Source organism: Phyllobates terribilis, unplaced genomic scaffold (genome assembly GCF_046119375.1).
Source record: "Phyllobates terribilis strain yellow unplaced genomic scaffold, ASM4611937v1 Scaffold_11__3_contigs__length_659146591, whole genome shotgun sequence".
Classification (NCBI taxonomy): Eukaryota; Metazoa; Chordata; class Amphibia; order Anura; family Dendrobatidae; genus Phyllobates; species Phyllobates terribilis.
Window position 1 is genome coordinate 433975612 of NW_027362771.1, and position 15911 is coordinate 433991522.

At 41.5% G+C, this 15911-nt stretch overlaps 1 protein-coding gene across 1 annotated transcript in view; it reads right to left on the reverse strand.

Annotated features, from left to right (window-relative positions):
• Nucleotides 1-15911, reverse strand: part of VPS33B (VPS33B late endosome and lysosome associated) — a 43201-nt gene that overhangs the window by 26441 nt on the left and 849 nt on the right. The window contains exons 2-10 of the mRNA XM_073653206.1: nucleotides 11814-11930; nucleotides 10459-10539; nucleotides 10160-10221; nucleotides 8218-8267; nucleotides 6417-6484; nucleotides 6284-6329; nucleotides 4796-4890; nucleotides 2356-2460; nucleotides 288-384 (exon numbers count right to left, since the gene is read on the reverse strand). Coding sequence (XP_073509307.1) covers nucleotides 288-384; nucleotides 2356-2460; nucleotides 4796-4890; nucleotides 6284-6329; nucleotides 6417-6484; nucleotides 8218-8267; nucleotides 10160-10221; nucleotides 10459-10539; nucleotides 11814-11906 — 697 coding nt within the window. The 5' untranslated portion in view covers nucleotides 11907-11930. The remainder of the gene's footprint in view (nucleotides 1-287; nucleotides 385-2355; nucleotides 2461-4795; nucleotides 4891-6283; nucleotides 6330-6416; nucleotides 6485-8217; nucleotides 8268-10159; nucleotides 10222-10458; nucleotides 10540-11813; nucleotides 11931-15911) is intronic.

The following is a 15911-nucleotide window of genomic DNA, read 5'->3' on the forward strand; positions in this document are numbered from 1 at the left end:
CTTTGTTGGATTTTTTGAGTGGTGTCATGCACCATCCTTCCAACATATGCCCACTGTAAACACATACAATCGCATACATTGGTCTCTGACACCTATTCTAAGAAAAAAAAATATACAGCATGGTATACATTTATAATAAACTATATGCTGATGTGTATTGGCCCAGTGTACTTTAAGAGGACACCCTTTCAGCATAGGCTATGTGCTTATGGTCCCTCAAGCAATCAAGCTCAGACTGCTATCATTTTCCAGTAGATCTGAAATCTGTTCCCAAGATTAATCCTAACCTCGGTCAATCATGAAGACAAGTCCCAGATCCGGTTTTCTCTCCTTTTGAATATTCTCTTCATCTTCAAGGAGATCTTTCCACATTTCATATGCCATCTGTAAAAAAAAAATATGTATAACAATACAGGCAAGTCAACTGACTGCTCTTAAAGAACATGCTCCTCACAATAGAAATATATACACTGCTCAAAAAAATAAAGGGAACAGAATATAACTCCAAGTAAATCAAACTGTCCACTTAGGAAGCAACACTGATTGACAATCAATTTCACATGCTGTTGTGCAAATGGAATAGACAACAGATGGAAATTATTGGCAATTATCAGGACACGCTTAATAAAGGAGTGGTTCTGCAGGTGGGGACCACAGACCACCTCTCAGTACCAATGCTTTCTGGCTGATGTTTTGGTCACTTTTGAATGTTGGTTGTACTTTCACACTCGTGGTTGCATGAGGCGGACTCTACAACCCACAGAAGTTGCTCAGGTAGTGCAGCTCATCCAGGATGGCACATCAATGCGAGCTGTGGCAAGAAGGTTTGCTGTGTTTGTCAGCGTAGTGTCCAGAGGCTGGAAGCGCTACCAGGAGACAGGCCAGTACACCAGGAGATGTGGAGGGGGCCGTAGGAGGGCAACAACCCAGCAGCAGGACCACTACCTCCGCCTTTTTGCAGAACAGGAGGAGCACTGCCAGAGCCCTGCAAATTGACCTCAAGCAGACCACAAATGTGCATGTGTCTGCACAAACGGTTAGAAACCGACTCCATGAGGGTGGTATGAGGGCCCAACATCCACAGATGGGGGTTGTGCTCACAGCCCAACACCGTGCAGGACGCTTGGCATTTGCCACAGAAAACCAGGATTGGCAAAGTCGCCACTGGCGCCCTGTGCTCTTCACAGATGAAAGCAGGTTCACACTGAGCACATGTGACAGACATGATAGACGCCGTGGAGAGTGATCTGCTGCCTGCAACATCCTTCAGCATGACCGGTTTGGCAGTGGGTCAGTAATGGTGTGGGGTGGCATTTCTTTGGAGGGCCGCACAGCCCTCCATGTGCTCGCCAGAGGTAGCCTGACTGCCATTAGGTACCGAGATGAGATCCTCAGACCCCTTGTGAGACCATATGCTGGTGCAGTTGGCCCTGGGTTCCTCCTAATGCAGGACAATGCCAGACCTCATGTGGCTGGAGTGTGTCAGCAGTTCCTGCAAGATGAAGGCATTGAAGCTATGGACTGGCCTGCCCGTTCCCCAGACCTGAATCCGATTGAGCACATCTGGGACATCATGTGTCGCTCCATCCACCAACGTCACGTTGCACCACAGACTATCCAGGAGTTAGGGGATGCTTTAGTCCAGGTCTGGGAGGAGATCCCACAGGAGACCATCCGCAACCTCATCAGGAGCATGCCCAGGCGTTGTAGGGAGGTCATACAGGCACGTGGAGGTCACACACAATACTGAGCCTCATTTTGATTTGTTTTAAGGACATTACATCAGAGTTGGATCAGCCTGTAGTGTGTTTTTCCACTTTAATTTTGGGGGTGACTCCAAATCCAGGCCTCAATTGGTTAATAAATTTGATTTCCATTGATGATTTTTGTGTGATTTTGTTGTCAGCACATTCAACTTTGTACAGAACAAAGTATTCAATGAGAATATTTCATTCATTCAGATCTAGGATGTGTTATTTGAGTTTCCCCTTTATTTTTTTGAGCAGTGTATATATATATATATATATATATATATACACATGCACATATACAACTTTTTTTGCAGGATTCCTGTGTAGAAAAGTGTAATAAGGTACATTTTTTATACTACTGGAAAAAGGTGTACGAATACCTATTGGTCCAACAGTGGACAGAAGGATACCTTTTTAGCATCCATCAGGTGAATGGAGACCAGTGGATATATTTGCCCTATGCCCCAACATCCTTCTTGCCATAAAACAAAACCTAGGCCTAAATATAATGTGAGCTGCACCCAGGAGTCTAATGTGGAGTCTGTTTTGCCCCAAAGCAGCTATACTTAACCTAAGAAGCATAATACTAGAATAAAATTATTACCTTAGCACTCCTTCCTATCCCATAGACCTTTGACACTGGTCCAAAGATAGAATTCAGCAATTGAAGAGCCTTGACCACAGTTCCAATCCACCGTTGGTCTCCTTCCTTAAAATTGTACAAAAGACCATGACTTTATGTTCCATCAGAGATACTACACAGCAAGTCACTAATGAGACAGCGAAGGCTCTTAGAGATCACCCACAATGGCCATTGTTAGCAGCACTGAGAACCGCACAAACTATTACACCAAAAGTTACATGTAGTTTGCTTGACATGTGCAGAGCTTGTATGGGAAGAATGTTAATAGGACATTTTTCAATAGAAAAATCGGATATGAAGTAACATAAATCAGTTGCGTTATAAGGAGCATTACAAGGACTTGTCCAAGAGATGTGTAAAACTGGACTGAAAGCAGAGGATAAATTAAAATAACTAACCTGTTACATTCCTTGCCGCTCCGATGGTCCTGTAAGTTTTCCTGCAGTGATGGCGTTCAGACTACCTTCAGGTGGCCACTGCAGTCAATCACTGGCCTCCGTGTTCACCTGAAGCCGGAGCTACCATTAGTACTGAGGCCAGCAATTTGCTACAGCGGTCAGGAGAAGGTAGCGTCATCACTCCATGAAACTAACAAAAAACATTGGGATCACTAAAGAGCAGGGTTTTTTAAAAAAAAAGATTTGTATAGCAGATTTTGCTTTAAAAGGGTATTCCTATCTCCAAGATCCTATCCCAGTATGTAGCAAGTGTAATAATAATAATATTAGAAAATGCCTCCAATTAGAAATGTAGTATAGTTCTCCTAATAAGCTATATGGCTCACCTCATGCGCACATCATTGCAGTAGCTTAGGTATCCATGGTTATGACCACTCATGTAGTGACAGTTAGTTAGCTGCTAGTGGTCTTAACCATGGATACCTAAGCTACTGCAATGGCTGCACATGAGGTAAGCGACATAGGTTATCAGGAGAACTATACTACATTTCTAATTGGAGATATTTGCTAATATTATTAATATTACACTTATTACATATAGGGATAGGACTTCTACATTTAGCATCACAGCATGGTCGCCGCATCCCATAGTATCCTGGAGACTTTTTTAGAACACTTTTAGGTGCTAAGAATTACAGACAGTTGTGATGTCAGGTATAAGTATAGACCAGAGGTGCACAAGTTGTTGTCTTGGGAAAAGCATGCAGACAATGATGTCATTCTGTGTGGTCCTCAACATCAGGGCACAGACATTGTTGCCTGGTGGCTGCTCACATGTTCACTGTGAGAGCAAAGATGTAGTACGAATGGTCTACTGTGTGGTCATCGTGAGAGAATAGGATCTCTGGACGCCTGTTTAGCTCCTCATAAAGTAGTAAGCTGGAAGGATGTAGCTTTCTCCAGTGCAGTTTATGAGAGTTGAAAAATGCTAAGCTGTTCTTGCAATTTCCATATTCTACATTAGAAACAGTCACATGCAGGATCGCATTTACTTTGGCGTGCCGAATGGGGGAGAAAAAGACCTCCATTCTGCTGATAGGTCCCACTGACTCCCACCTATCAGACATATGATTCTGATAAGCCATGAATGTCTCAGACGGTAATACCCCTTTACATTTCATAGGTAATGGTTTAATTGGGCAATGTGGCACTTATATTAAAAAAGATTCCTGGTTATAGAGAGAGTTCAACAAGTCAGAATGTCAAGCAGGTCCGCATGAACTTTCTCTTTATTCCTCCATACTTCACAGGATAGCAGGGATATGATAACCAAGAAGCAAGTGTGATTGAAAAGTGTTTGTGTTTTCTGAATAATGATGTTACCATCATGTGTAGATAGATTTTTCTATTGACTTATAATATACATTGTGGTGATTTCATGTTTGCCAGCACTGTAATGCTCTCCTTGTGGGCAGTGACATGAAGGTGTAAGGAGATTTGTAGGCTATGCCATGCTCCTCTGCGAAAATAAAAATGCAAATTGCCTCTTCTGAGAGCAAGAGGTCTTGAACACTAGTGCGACCTTATGGAAACAGCAATCCTAAAAGTCAATATCGACCCTTTAAGGAAAAAAGCCAAACCAGAAAACTATTTGCAGCCAAGTGTTTTGGGTTGTATGCCCCTCCTTAATGCAAAAGATCTGATTTGGCTGCATGAGGAGCCTCTGACTGTGATCTAAGAGTTAATGTCTCCCCTTGTGGAGAGTGACATGTCTGTGTAAGGAGACTTATAGGCCATGCAATGCTCCTCTAGAAACTGAGGAGAGGCAACACCCCGAAACACGTATCTGCAAATAGAGTTTCTGGTTTGGCTTTTATCCTAAGTCATGTGACAAGGCTCGTAAAAGGGTCGATATTGACTTTTAGGATTGCAACTTCCAATAGCTGGCACTAGAGTTCAAGTCCTCTTCCTCTCTGAAGAGGCAATAGCACTGTAATACTCACAAGAAAATAGTCCCGATAAAATTCTGGTAGCTCCATACTGATGATATCGTCATCCAAGGGGAGAAGATAAAAAGGCCATTCATCACTGGTTACATCTGTGTAAAAAATAAACAGTTTTTTTGGTCAGGATATTCCAGTTTGGCTTTCTCATTTTCATACATGTAAATCCTTATACAGTTTATTCTGCCTTATAACACTACATAGTTGTTATCTTTTAACCCCTCACCAACATATCACATACAGTTACATCATATGCTGGCCCCCTAACTTTGATGGGGACTCAGGAGCTGAGCCCGAATTTTTGCCGGTAGATGATGGCTCTATTATTCAACCATCATCTGCCTCAAAAATTATACATGTGGAGCTGATCTCTGCCAACGGCTGTCAACCTGTTAAATGTCAATCTGTGACAGTGGCTTTTATACTGTGCGACTATGGGTGACGCGCTGTTCTAATTGCCCATTAGCGCTCACAAATCACCGATGTATTGCCATGACAGCTGGAGGTCTGCTGCAGACCCGTGTGCCTGTCACAACGGCACTCCTGTGAACGTCAGCTTGTGGCTGGCATTCATAGGAGACTGATATTTGCTGTGGTATTACTGCATATAGCACAAGCGATCAGACAATCGCAGGTTCAAGTCCCCTAAGGGGAATAACAAATACAATGAAAAGGTTTTGTGATTTTTTTTAAATCTGAAAAAAATAAATAAATAAAGTCAAAAGTCCTAATCATCCCTCCTTTTCCTCCATTAAAAATCGAGAAATACAAATATGTGGTGTTTCCACATTCATAAAAGTCTCACCTGTCAAAATATAAAATTGATCCCAATGATAAATGGCTTAATGAGAAAAAAAAATAAAAACGCCAGAACTGCTTTTTTTGACTGCCACAACAGCGCAAAAAAATACAGTAAGAGGTGATCAAAACATTGTATATACTCCAAAATGGTATCAATAAAAACATTGGCTCAAAACACAAAAAACAAGGCCTCGCATAGCTCCACTGAGCAAAAATTGAAAATATTATTGCTCTCAGAAAATGGCGACAAAAGCCACTTTTTTTTCCTTTTTCACAAATTTGCTAACTTTTTTCACCAGTGAAATTAAAAACAAATCTGTATGTTTGGTATGGCTGTAGTTGTCCAGACCGGGCGAATCATAGCGCCAGGTCATTTTAACTTATAATGAACGACTGCAGAATTGCGCTCTTTTTCACCCTTTCGCCGGATCTGGAATTTTATTTTTTGCTTTCCAGTACATCACATGATAAAATGGATGGTGTCTTTCAAAAGTACAACTCCTCCTGCAAAAAACAAGCCTTCATAAGGCGATATCGACTTTAAAAAAAATATGGCGGGTGGGAGGGGAACGAAAGTGCAAAAATAGGAAATCACCCGTTAAGGAAGAGGTTAATATTGATATAAATTATCCTCACTACCAGAGACAAAATAAATTCAGATTATCAAGATCTGCGGGTCCAACTTACCTCCATAGACACCTTCCTGCTCCAAAATCATATCACATGTATAAAACTAAAGAAAACAGTAGAAAAATATGTGGCACTTTACTTCCAAAGATTGCAGGATATCAGAAACAGAAGATGTGCGGACGGCGCTTACCCTCTGAGGACTAAATATTATCTTGTACTTCCTGCTTACTCCTGCTTTCTTGTCTGCATTCACGAGATCTAGAAGACAAATTAGACATTTTATGTGCTTTTAATATCTGTATGTCAACAGATATCTCTGGTAAGTCTTCCTACTGTCTCTAACCATGTGGGTGTTAGTAGCCTATAAAATCAGGGGGGCGATCTTACTTATCAGGTCATTTTTAAGAGACATATTCATTAAAGATTTACCAAGAGATTTGTCCAGTGTCACATGGAGCATTTAACTTACCATATCCCCATACATATAACACTGATCCTGGGTCATACCTTCTATTGCCACTTTAAAGGGAATCTGTCAGTAGGATCAATCCTTCTAGGCCGTCTGTAGGGCAAGTAGGTCATAGGAAGCTGAATAACATGATACCATGATATCTGTGATCTGATGTCTTATCCCAGAGAAATCCACATTTTTATGTAAATGATCTGTTCAGGACTATGGGCCGGATGCTTATCTCCCCGAGAATCTGCCTCCGGAGCCATTTTACATGAAGGGGGAGTTCCCAGTGTGATGTGTAATGGTTACCAGTGTTCCTAGTGTGATATGTAATGGCTCACAGTGTTCCCAGTGTGATGTGTAATGGTTACCAGTGTGATGTGTAATGGTTACCAGTGTGATGTGTAATGGTTACCAGTGTGATGTGTAATGGCTGCTCTCTGATCTCACTGCAGAGCTGTGTGTGATTATTCCTGACACATCTGCAGGATCCTCTCAGCTTCCAGCTCACAGGCAGACAGGGTTACAATACAGCAGAGCTGTGAGAGCTACAGCAAATGTGTTTTTAAGGAGACAAATTTAATTTCTCCTCTTCTGTGTTAGTTACATGTCTCACACTGGTAACATCTCCTTTTATTTAACCCTACATGACCGTTGAAGTACATGTACATAATCGGCCATGTGTCCCCAGCCTTTGATGCGGGCTCACATTCTGAGCCCGCAACTCTCCCTGCCATCATGTGCCTCTAGAAGTCTCTGATCCACCCGCGGCTGTTAAGCAGTTAAATGTTGCTGTCAATCACTGATAGCAGCATTTAAGACGCGCAAATAGGAAGCGCATCAACAATGATTTTGTTTTCCCGTTCTCCAGTACACTGTGTGTCAGAATAAATGGGGTCATTCAAAAGTACTTGTCCTGCTAAAAACAAGCCCTGATAAGGCTATATGGCTGGAAAAAAAAGCAAAAGAAAAAAACTTATGGCTCTTGAAAGAAGGGGAGGAAAAAAAAAAAAAAAAATCGCCTGGGGGTGAAGAGGTTAAAATAATCTCTGGAGGCAGATTCTCCTACAGATCAGTATCCAGTGTCCAGTCCTGAGCAGATCATTTACATATAAGAAAAAATTGGATTTCTCTTGAATAAGACATCAGATCGCAGATATCAAGGTATCATTTTATTCAGCTTCCTATGACCTACATGCTAATATCTACGGCTTAGGAGGGTTCATCCTACTGACAGATTCCCTTTAAAAATATACATAGTGAGACTAGTCTTATACTTATTTGTAGAAAGTGCAGAATATCTGCCGAACAACTCTGTGACAATCTACGTCATCTTCCTGTGTGAATATGGTGCTGTATTTCCAAGTCACAGATGTGTCAAACCTTCAGCCTTATAGTGCTGTATTTCACAACACAACCTTCTCAGGGACATTATTACTTGGAAGTAAAGTCAAGTGTTTATTTAGCGGGCAACATAAAAAAGAGGCGGTGACTGTAATATCATCTGTCTGCTGGAAGAAGAAGGAAAATTACTTACCGGTAATATGTCTCACATGCTTGACACGTGGTCTGATGAGAAAGCACAATCTAGAGACAGCACCAGAAAAAAATTATTACAATATATGAAAGAATGATGTTCTGCCATTATGTGGTAGTTTTATCACCATCCCAATAGTACATAAAGACCAATCATAACTAGATTTTAATGATTTGGAAAATCTCTAACAATTTGTGTGTATATATATATATATATATATATATATATATATATATATATATATATATATATATATATATATACACACATATATATAGATAGATAGATAATTAAGTTGTTTACAAATTCATAAAGAGATTATTCCCAATCATTAAAATTCATCCCCGTGGGGTTAAAATATGAAGACAGATATTGTCTTCAATATTTAGCAATCCAGCACCATTAATGCACTGTCAGTGTGCTCCTTATCTTGCTGCTCTCACAGTTAGAAAACAGTTCTGCCAGTATCATACAAGTGAATGAAACCGTTGTCGTGCATTCATACTATCACTCTATTCACTGAGAAATATATTTAGTGGGAAATTAAACCAAATATTAAATTGTAAATATAGTAAAGGTTGTAAGCTATAATCTTCAGACCCAGACTTACAGGGTAACTGTATTCTCAAGTAACTTTTCAGAATGAGCTGTTCCCATTCCTGATTCCCATCTGCAGGCTCTATCTCTAATTTGCAATTGTCTCTGAGCTGGTGGGACTAGCTGCTGTGGTGTCTACAAAACACTGCACAGGGAGAGATTCCTGCTATTCAATTCTTAGTTAGATGACAAATAGAGGCAGCAGCAACCTGGAAGAAATTATACAGCAGTACTGATAAGTGCAGATCTGAATCCAACTCTGGGATGAGGTAAAAGCCTTGTTAGAAAGCTCAGCACAATCTTTCTTTGTCTCCCTCAGCTCCTCACCCCTCCCCTCTCCATAAAGTATAATAGGAGGTGTAGATTGACATCATCTGTCATCTGTGTTGAGCAAGATGGAGTTCAGCTGTTTCTACAGAGTAAATGGTGAGTTCATAAGACAGGCGAGGGGACTAAGTGGAGAAAGAAGCAGATTCTTCCGATAAGATATATTATAAAGTTGCTTATATTCACTTGTGCAAAGTTTATTGAAAGCACAGATCCCATTTAAATTGTTATTTTAAATGGGATGACATGGAATTCATAGTGCTCGAAACACGCATCATTTCAGAGAAAACGGGTTTAAAAATCCATTCCTGTACCATGCGTCTCAGATGAAAGTCCACGAAGCTGGACCCTAGCGGCCTCTACCCGTACCGTTTCAATACACTGACAGGTCTCTCCCTACACACACATAAGGAAAGACCTGTTCGTATAGGGGAGTGGGGCAGGAAGAAGCCGCCAGGGGCCAGCATCTGGACATATGACCTCTATTGGCACATATCAACTAGTCATCCTATCCTAATCGCATCACTCCCTCCCTGTTTTTAAAAGTCTGTTTTCTGAGAAACGTTGCAGAGTTTCAGACTAAGGCCACCTTCATATGTTCAGTATTTGGTCAGTATTTGTAAGCCAAAACCAGGAGTGGAACAATCAGAGGAAAAGTATAATAGAAACACGTCACCACTTCTGTATTTATCACCTACTCCTGGTTTTGGCTTACACATACTGATGTGAAATACTGAATGTGTGAACGTGGCCTAAAACATACACATGTCAATAAGGCAGCTAGCATCTGTTCACTCTTCCTGTTGTTTGGGTAACATGAATTTTCAGACAGGTTCCTTTTAAAAACAGGTCTTTTCTTATCAGATATAATATCTGCTTCAGCACTATATCCTAATTACATTTTTAGTATTAAAGAAAAAAATATCATTAAGGAAATAAAGGAAAATTAATACTTCAAGATTTATGTCATAGAATATACAGTATATATGTAAGAAAAAGAGAAAGAACTATTACTTACTGATCAGCGTTGGTATAAATGGGCTTGTTCTCCAACTTATACAGTTTGTCTATATCATGTTGCTATAATAATACAAATAATTGATATAATAATCAGATTTATCAAAATGTCTAAAGCCACCATAAATTCATTTAAAAGGGTTGTCCACTGGTGGAAGCATTTTTAATGTCCAGGCGCTGGTCAGGGAGGTAAGTATGCTTTCTTTCTAATTTTATTCAGCACATTGAGGGCATTAAAAGTCGTTGTCCAGTGGCCAACCAACCCTTATAATGTTCCACCCCAAATATATTGTATGGTACCTTTAATATTGAGACATTGGCAATCCGATCCAATGGACTCATCAACTCGAGTTCAATGAACAAATCTTTTTTTCCAGGGAGCTGTAAGCAAAATATATACGGTACATAGATGTTAAAACTGAGGCACATGTTATAACAAATGATACGTTTGAGGATAAAACACATAACATTGGGCCATTTTAGGTAATCTGTAAAACTGCCAAAAGCTAACTTATTGATAATAATAATAAGGAAGCCATACATATGCCCTCACAAAACCAGACACAAAAAAAGGAAAAATGGATGGATTAAAAAAATACTAGCCTAAGTGGTCTGTGGGGTCAGTGCACACATCAGTGTGTTTTCATGGACCGTATGTCTGTGGGCAAAACATGCAGCACGGGTCGCAAAACGTCCCGCACACGTGCATACTGATGACACACGGATGTCATCCGTGTGACACGTACTGGCGCCTGGGAATCAGTGGTACAACTAGTGCTGTTCCCAAAAGCCGGGTGTTGCAGGCATCTGTCATCATTGTCCCCTGCCGATGCTAAGATCAGCATGAGCAGGGGACAATGTTGATAGTTGTATTATGCCCCCGCTGTGTCCAAAACCTGCAAAAATAAGAAGAAAATAAAAAACTCCTTATACTCCCCTGACCTGCGCTGAGCTCACTGAGTGACAGGACACTGCTTGGTGAGCTCAGCGCAGGTCAGGGGCCCACTCGCTGGAGCGAGTCGTTCTCCTCTGCTCCTCAGTGTGTGCGGACAAATGGATTACAGCATGGGACACTTAGGACAGGTGAGTATAAGGATTTTTTTAATTTTCTTCTTATTCTTACAGGTTTTGGACACAGCGGGAGCAGAATACTACTCTCAACATTGTCCCCTGCTGGTGCCGATTACAGCGCTGGCAGGGGACAATGATGAGGGCAGCGTTCAGCACCTGGCACTTGGGAACAGCGCTAACTGTACCACAGATTACCAGGAGCCGGTACGTGTCATACTGATGTGGCACACTGTTGCCACACATATCATACACATAGACACGGATTTCTCCGGTACTGGTTTTCCAGTACCGAAAATATCCAGACATGTCAAAGAGCACTTATATGTATTGGTCTATAGCAGTGTTCCCCAACAGATCATGTTTTCAGGATTTCCTTAGTATTGCAGAGGTGATAACTGCATCACCCACATAGGCAATAATTCCACTGGAGTTGGGGAACCCTGGTATACAGTCCACCCATGAAGTGCCGGATGAAGACTGTCGTAAACCATAGACTGCGTCAAGGGGCGTTTTCTTTTCAACCTGTAAATGATGGTATGACGCATGAAGCCTACTCATCGTATTAGATGTGCACAGACACCGACCTGCTCCAGAAGATATATAAGCTGGTCTCGCGCCACCCTCTTCAGTATGGTGAAGTCAGGGAGCTCTGGGGCATCGAGTCGTTCTGATGCCATCACTGCCCTCTCTTTCTAGCCCACCTAAAAGAGAAAGCCCAACAATATGTTAACAATTCCTATTTTCACACACCGTTATTATTTAGCCTAATGACACTTTGCACTGGATATGTCAAGTATTGAATGTGCATTTCCTACCTTGTGCCATGTATTTTATATCTGGGAAATCTAAATTACAAGCCTTATGGACACCATTGTAACTTTGAAACCTGTCATCTAGCTTTGCCCTTCTCTTAAATGGTTATTTTAGAATATGGGAGCAGTAGATTTATTACTATATAAATCCATAATTTAATTTATTTAATTTATTTCAACAGCACAAAATACAATATTTTACTATCATCATGACCAAATATCAGTGCTGGCTGTGACTTGTCGAGCGTTTTACCTCTCTATACTGAGCGTACTTGGCCAGGCTCTGACACAGGGTTGACAACTTGATTTTTTTCTGGACAATTTATCAAAAAATCACGGCCGGCCAACATTTTTTTCAGACATATTAGAAAAACATAATAAATCATTATGATTAAAGTTGATTCATGTCTACGGCCCATAATTTTGATATGTAGACATCAGCTGCATTCACTGTAAAATGATGATAATTACAATCATAATATTCTGTAAAAGTCTCCAGCTTTAAAAAAAAAAAAAAAAATCACAGATGCATTTTTTTATATGAACGGGGAAATAAGTGCCCTATTTTTACGGACTGTCCAGGACTCTCTGGACGGATGGCATCTCAAAAACTGACAGAGCCATGCTCACATGAATGGTGTGGCTTGGATTATTTTAAAATGTGATCAGTAATAAATCACTAATGTTTTGACTTATTTCTCTTCATTTTCTATACACATTCTTCCCTGCAGTCACATCCTGTGATCTTTGGCTTCGGCACTAAATTTTTACATACAGTTTATAATAACACTGCTCAGTAATAAGAATAATGAATTCTCTTATGTCGCTTAGATTTTTATTGCCCTCTTTTAATAGAAATATTGGAAATATTTACAGGTGTTCTCTATTGCTAATATGTCGGGAATCAATGGCGTGACTAGTCAGATTTACGGTTCAGGACATTGAGAAAGCTTAGTGATGTCCCTTAGGGTATGTGCACACGAAGCGTTTTTGCCGCTTTTCCGCTGCGAAAACGCTTGCCAACCGGTCTGCCAGCTATAGCAATGTTAATCCTGATGTGCTGTGCACATGATGCGGAAATTTCCGCTCAGGATTGCCATTGCAGAAAAAAACGCAGCATGTCCATTCTTTGCGCATTTCCGCCGCAAATTCGCGCCCATTGACTTGAATTGAACCACAGCAAATCCGCATAGCTGCGGAATTGCTGTGTTTCAATTAAAGCCAATGGACGCGAGTTTGCGGCGGAAACGCGCTGCAGGTGGTACCGAGGTCGGCAGAGGAGGACTACTACTACTCCTCTCATCCGACCGCCGCTCCCGCTGATAACAGTGAGAGCAGTGTGGCTGGGGGGAGCAGTAGGCTGCCCGTGGTAAAAACAAACAAACACTATACTCACCTGTCCGGCGCCCCCGATGTTCTCCTGGTCCTCTGTGATTCTCTCCCCCCGGCGGAACACTGCAGGGAGAGCGCTCGCTCCCAGCAGTGTACTGCGCTGCCAGGACCTGCTGTCATGTGAGCGATCAGCTGATCGCTCACGTGACATCACCGTGGGGACAGTCTGAAGAATGTTCCCATGGTGGTGAGCTCACCGGGGCTGATCAGCTGATGAACCCCAGTGACGTCACTCCTGCACAGCAATATACACTGACAAGAGTGATTTTACACCTGTCAGCGTACATTGCTGTCTTCACCTTTATCTTTGCCTGACTTACACACAAACCAATTAACAAGTAAGGAACTTGTGCTATTCTATGGTATTCACTATGTGTATAGATCTCCTACTCTTTCCATTTCCCTTTCACTGCTACCCAGTCCCCCCCCTCTCCTCTACCGTCATGTTCAACTGTAAATTATATTGGAACTTTTGTATTTGACTTCACTGTCTGTTGCTAGCATTGCACTGACAGATTTGTTCTTATTTTGCAGTAGCGACAGAAATGAGTAAAGGCCCAATAGGCCGAAACGTCTTCTCTTATAAGTGTCGCCCCCCCCACGTTTGGTTTGTTAACCTCTTTTGTGTGTAAATAAATGAATTTTGCATATCCCAATACAGAGAGTGCGATGAATTAATCTGAATCTTCTACAGCAGTGACATCAGTGATTGCTGATGTCACTGCTGTAGAAGTGACCCGGATCGCCGAGGGTCAATCGTTGACGGTACGTGGACTGCGTCATGACAGCGGACAGGTGAGGGATATGGTTGTTTGTTATTTTTACTTTTTTTTCAGAAGATCGAGGGCTTTGCAGATAGAGTGCAATAATTTTTTTTTTTAAAACCATGTGTTTTTTTTATTTCATTAAAATACTTTATTCCGGCCATGTCTTTTATTGAAAAGGCGGTGATAACCTTACTATGCAATTAGTAATCTAGACGTCTTATAGACACCCTCCATTACTAACCTGGGCTTCACGTCAGCCGCCAATACAAGGCTGACGTGAACCCCAACCCCATTACCCCACTCGCCACCGCTACAGGGCAGTGGGAAGATCGGAGGCTAAGCGCCATCTTATGGATGCACCATTTCTGGGACTGAGGGGTGATATTAATAGCCGCGAAGGGGACTAGTCTTCATGGCCCCGTCCCTGGCTCTTAATATCAGCCCGCAGCTGTCTGTTTAGCCTTTTCTGGTTATATTTTATAGGGGGACCACAAGTTAATTTTTTTCTGCGGTCCCCTTGTAATATAGCCAGTAAAGGCTAAACAAACAGCTGTGGGCTGATATTAATAGCCAGGGAACATTTTTGGCTAATGGCCCCTTCCGCGGCTACTAATATCAGCCCACAGCGGTCGGCTTTCCCTCTGTTGATTATAAAATTGACGCGGGAGCCCATGCCATTTTTTTTTTTACATTTTAGGCTCTCTGCCCACCATCCGGACGTAGCAGCGCTTCGGACGAATATTTTTTGCTGCGTCCAAAACATTGCATTCTATTGAACGCAGGTAAATCCAGATGTGTTCACTGAACCATGCGTATTTGCTGCATTCAATACTTTCTAGTGGTCAAATTTCTGTTGCGGAGACTAGCGACTCCGCAAGAGAATTTGACATGCAGCGGTCCTGAAAGACGCGCTTCATGTCAGTGTCCACCGGTGATTCGCAGCCTCTGTCTACTGTATAGTGGCTGCGATCAGGTACTGCATATCTGTCACCTATTAAAATCAATAGGGGGCAGATGTGCAGTACCTGGTCACAATCACTATTCCGTGGATGGAGCTGTGCGACTACCAAGGACACTGAGAACAGCTGATCGGTGGGGGTCCCAGGTGTCGGACCCCCACCGATCAGACATTGATGACCTATCCTAAGGATAGGCCATCAATGTTAAAGTTGTGGACAACCTCTTAAGGTATGATCACACAACGTTTTTTTTTAACATGTGTTTGGATCCGGTCGGCTCCAGAACGCACCTCAAAAAGTGTTACAAGCTGCCCAAAATAAAGAACATATCCATCTCTAGGTACATATTTTCAGTCTTTTGAACGTCTTCTAATCAATTCAGGTTTCCAAAGACGTCAAGTGGCTAAAAGAAGTGACCGGACCATTCTTCATGCGCTTTCTGCTCTGAAGACAATCTATACTTTACAATACAAGTCAATAGGAAGGCTCAACCTATGCCCAAGCTTCTTTTTCTTAGATTTTTATCAACGTTCTTGCTTGGAAAAAAAACGCTAGAGGTTTCTTAATTGTTGGGAGTTAAAAAAACGACCAAAAAGCATCAGTAATAAAAAAAAAGTTACCTATAAAACGCTGAAAAAACACAAAAAAAGAAACCCAAAGAGCCAAAAGTAAAAAACGATGAAAAGTGCTTAAGAAACAACAAAAAACAATAAAAAAAAAGACTCTTATGGTTTACAAAACACCAGACAAAA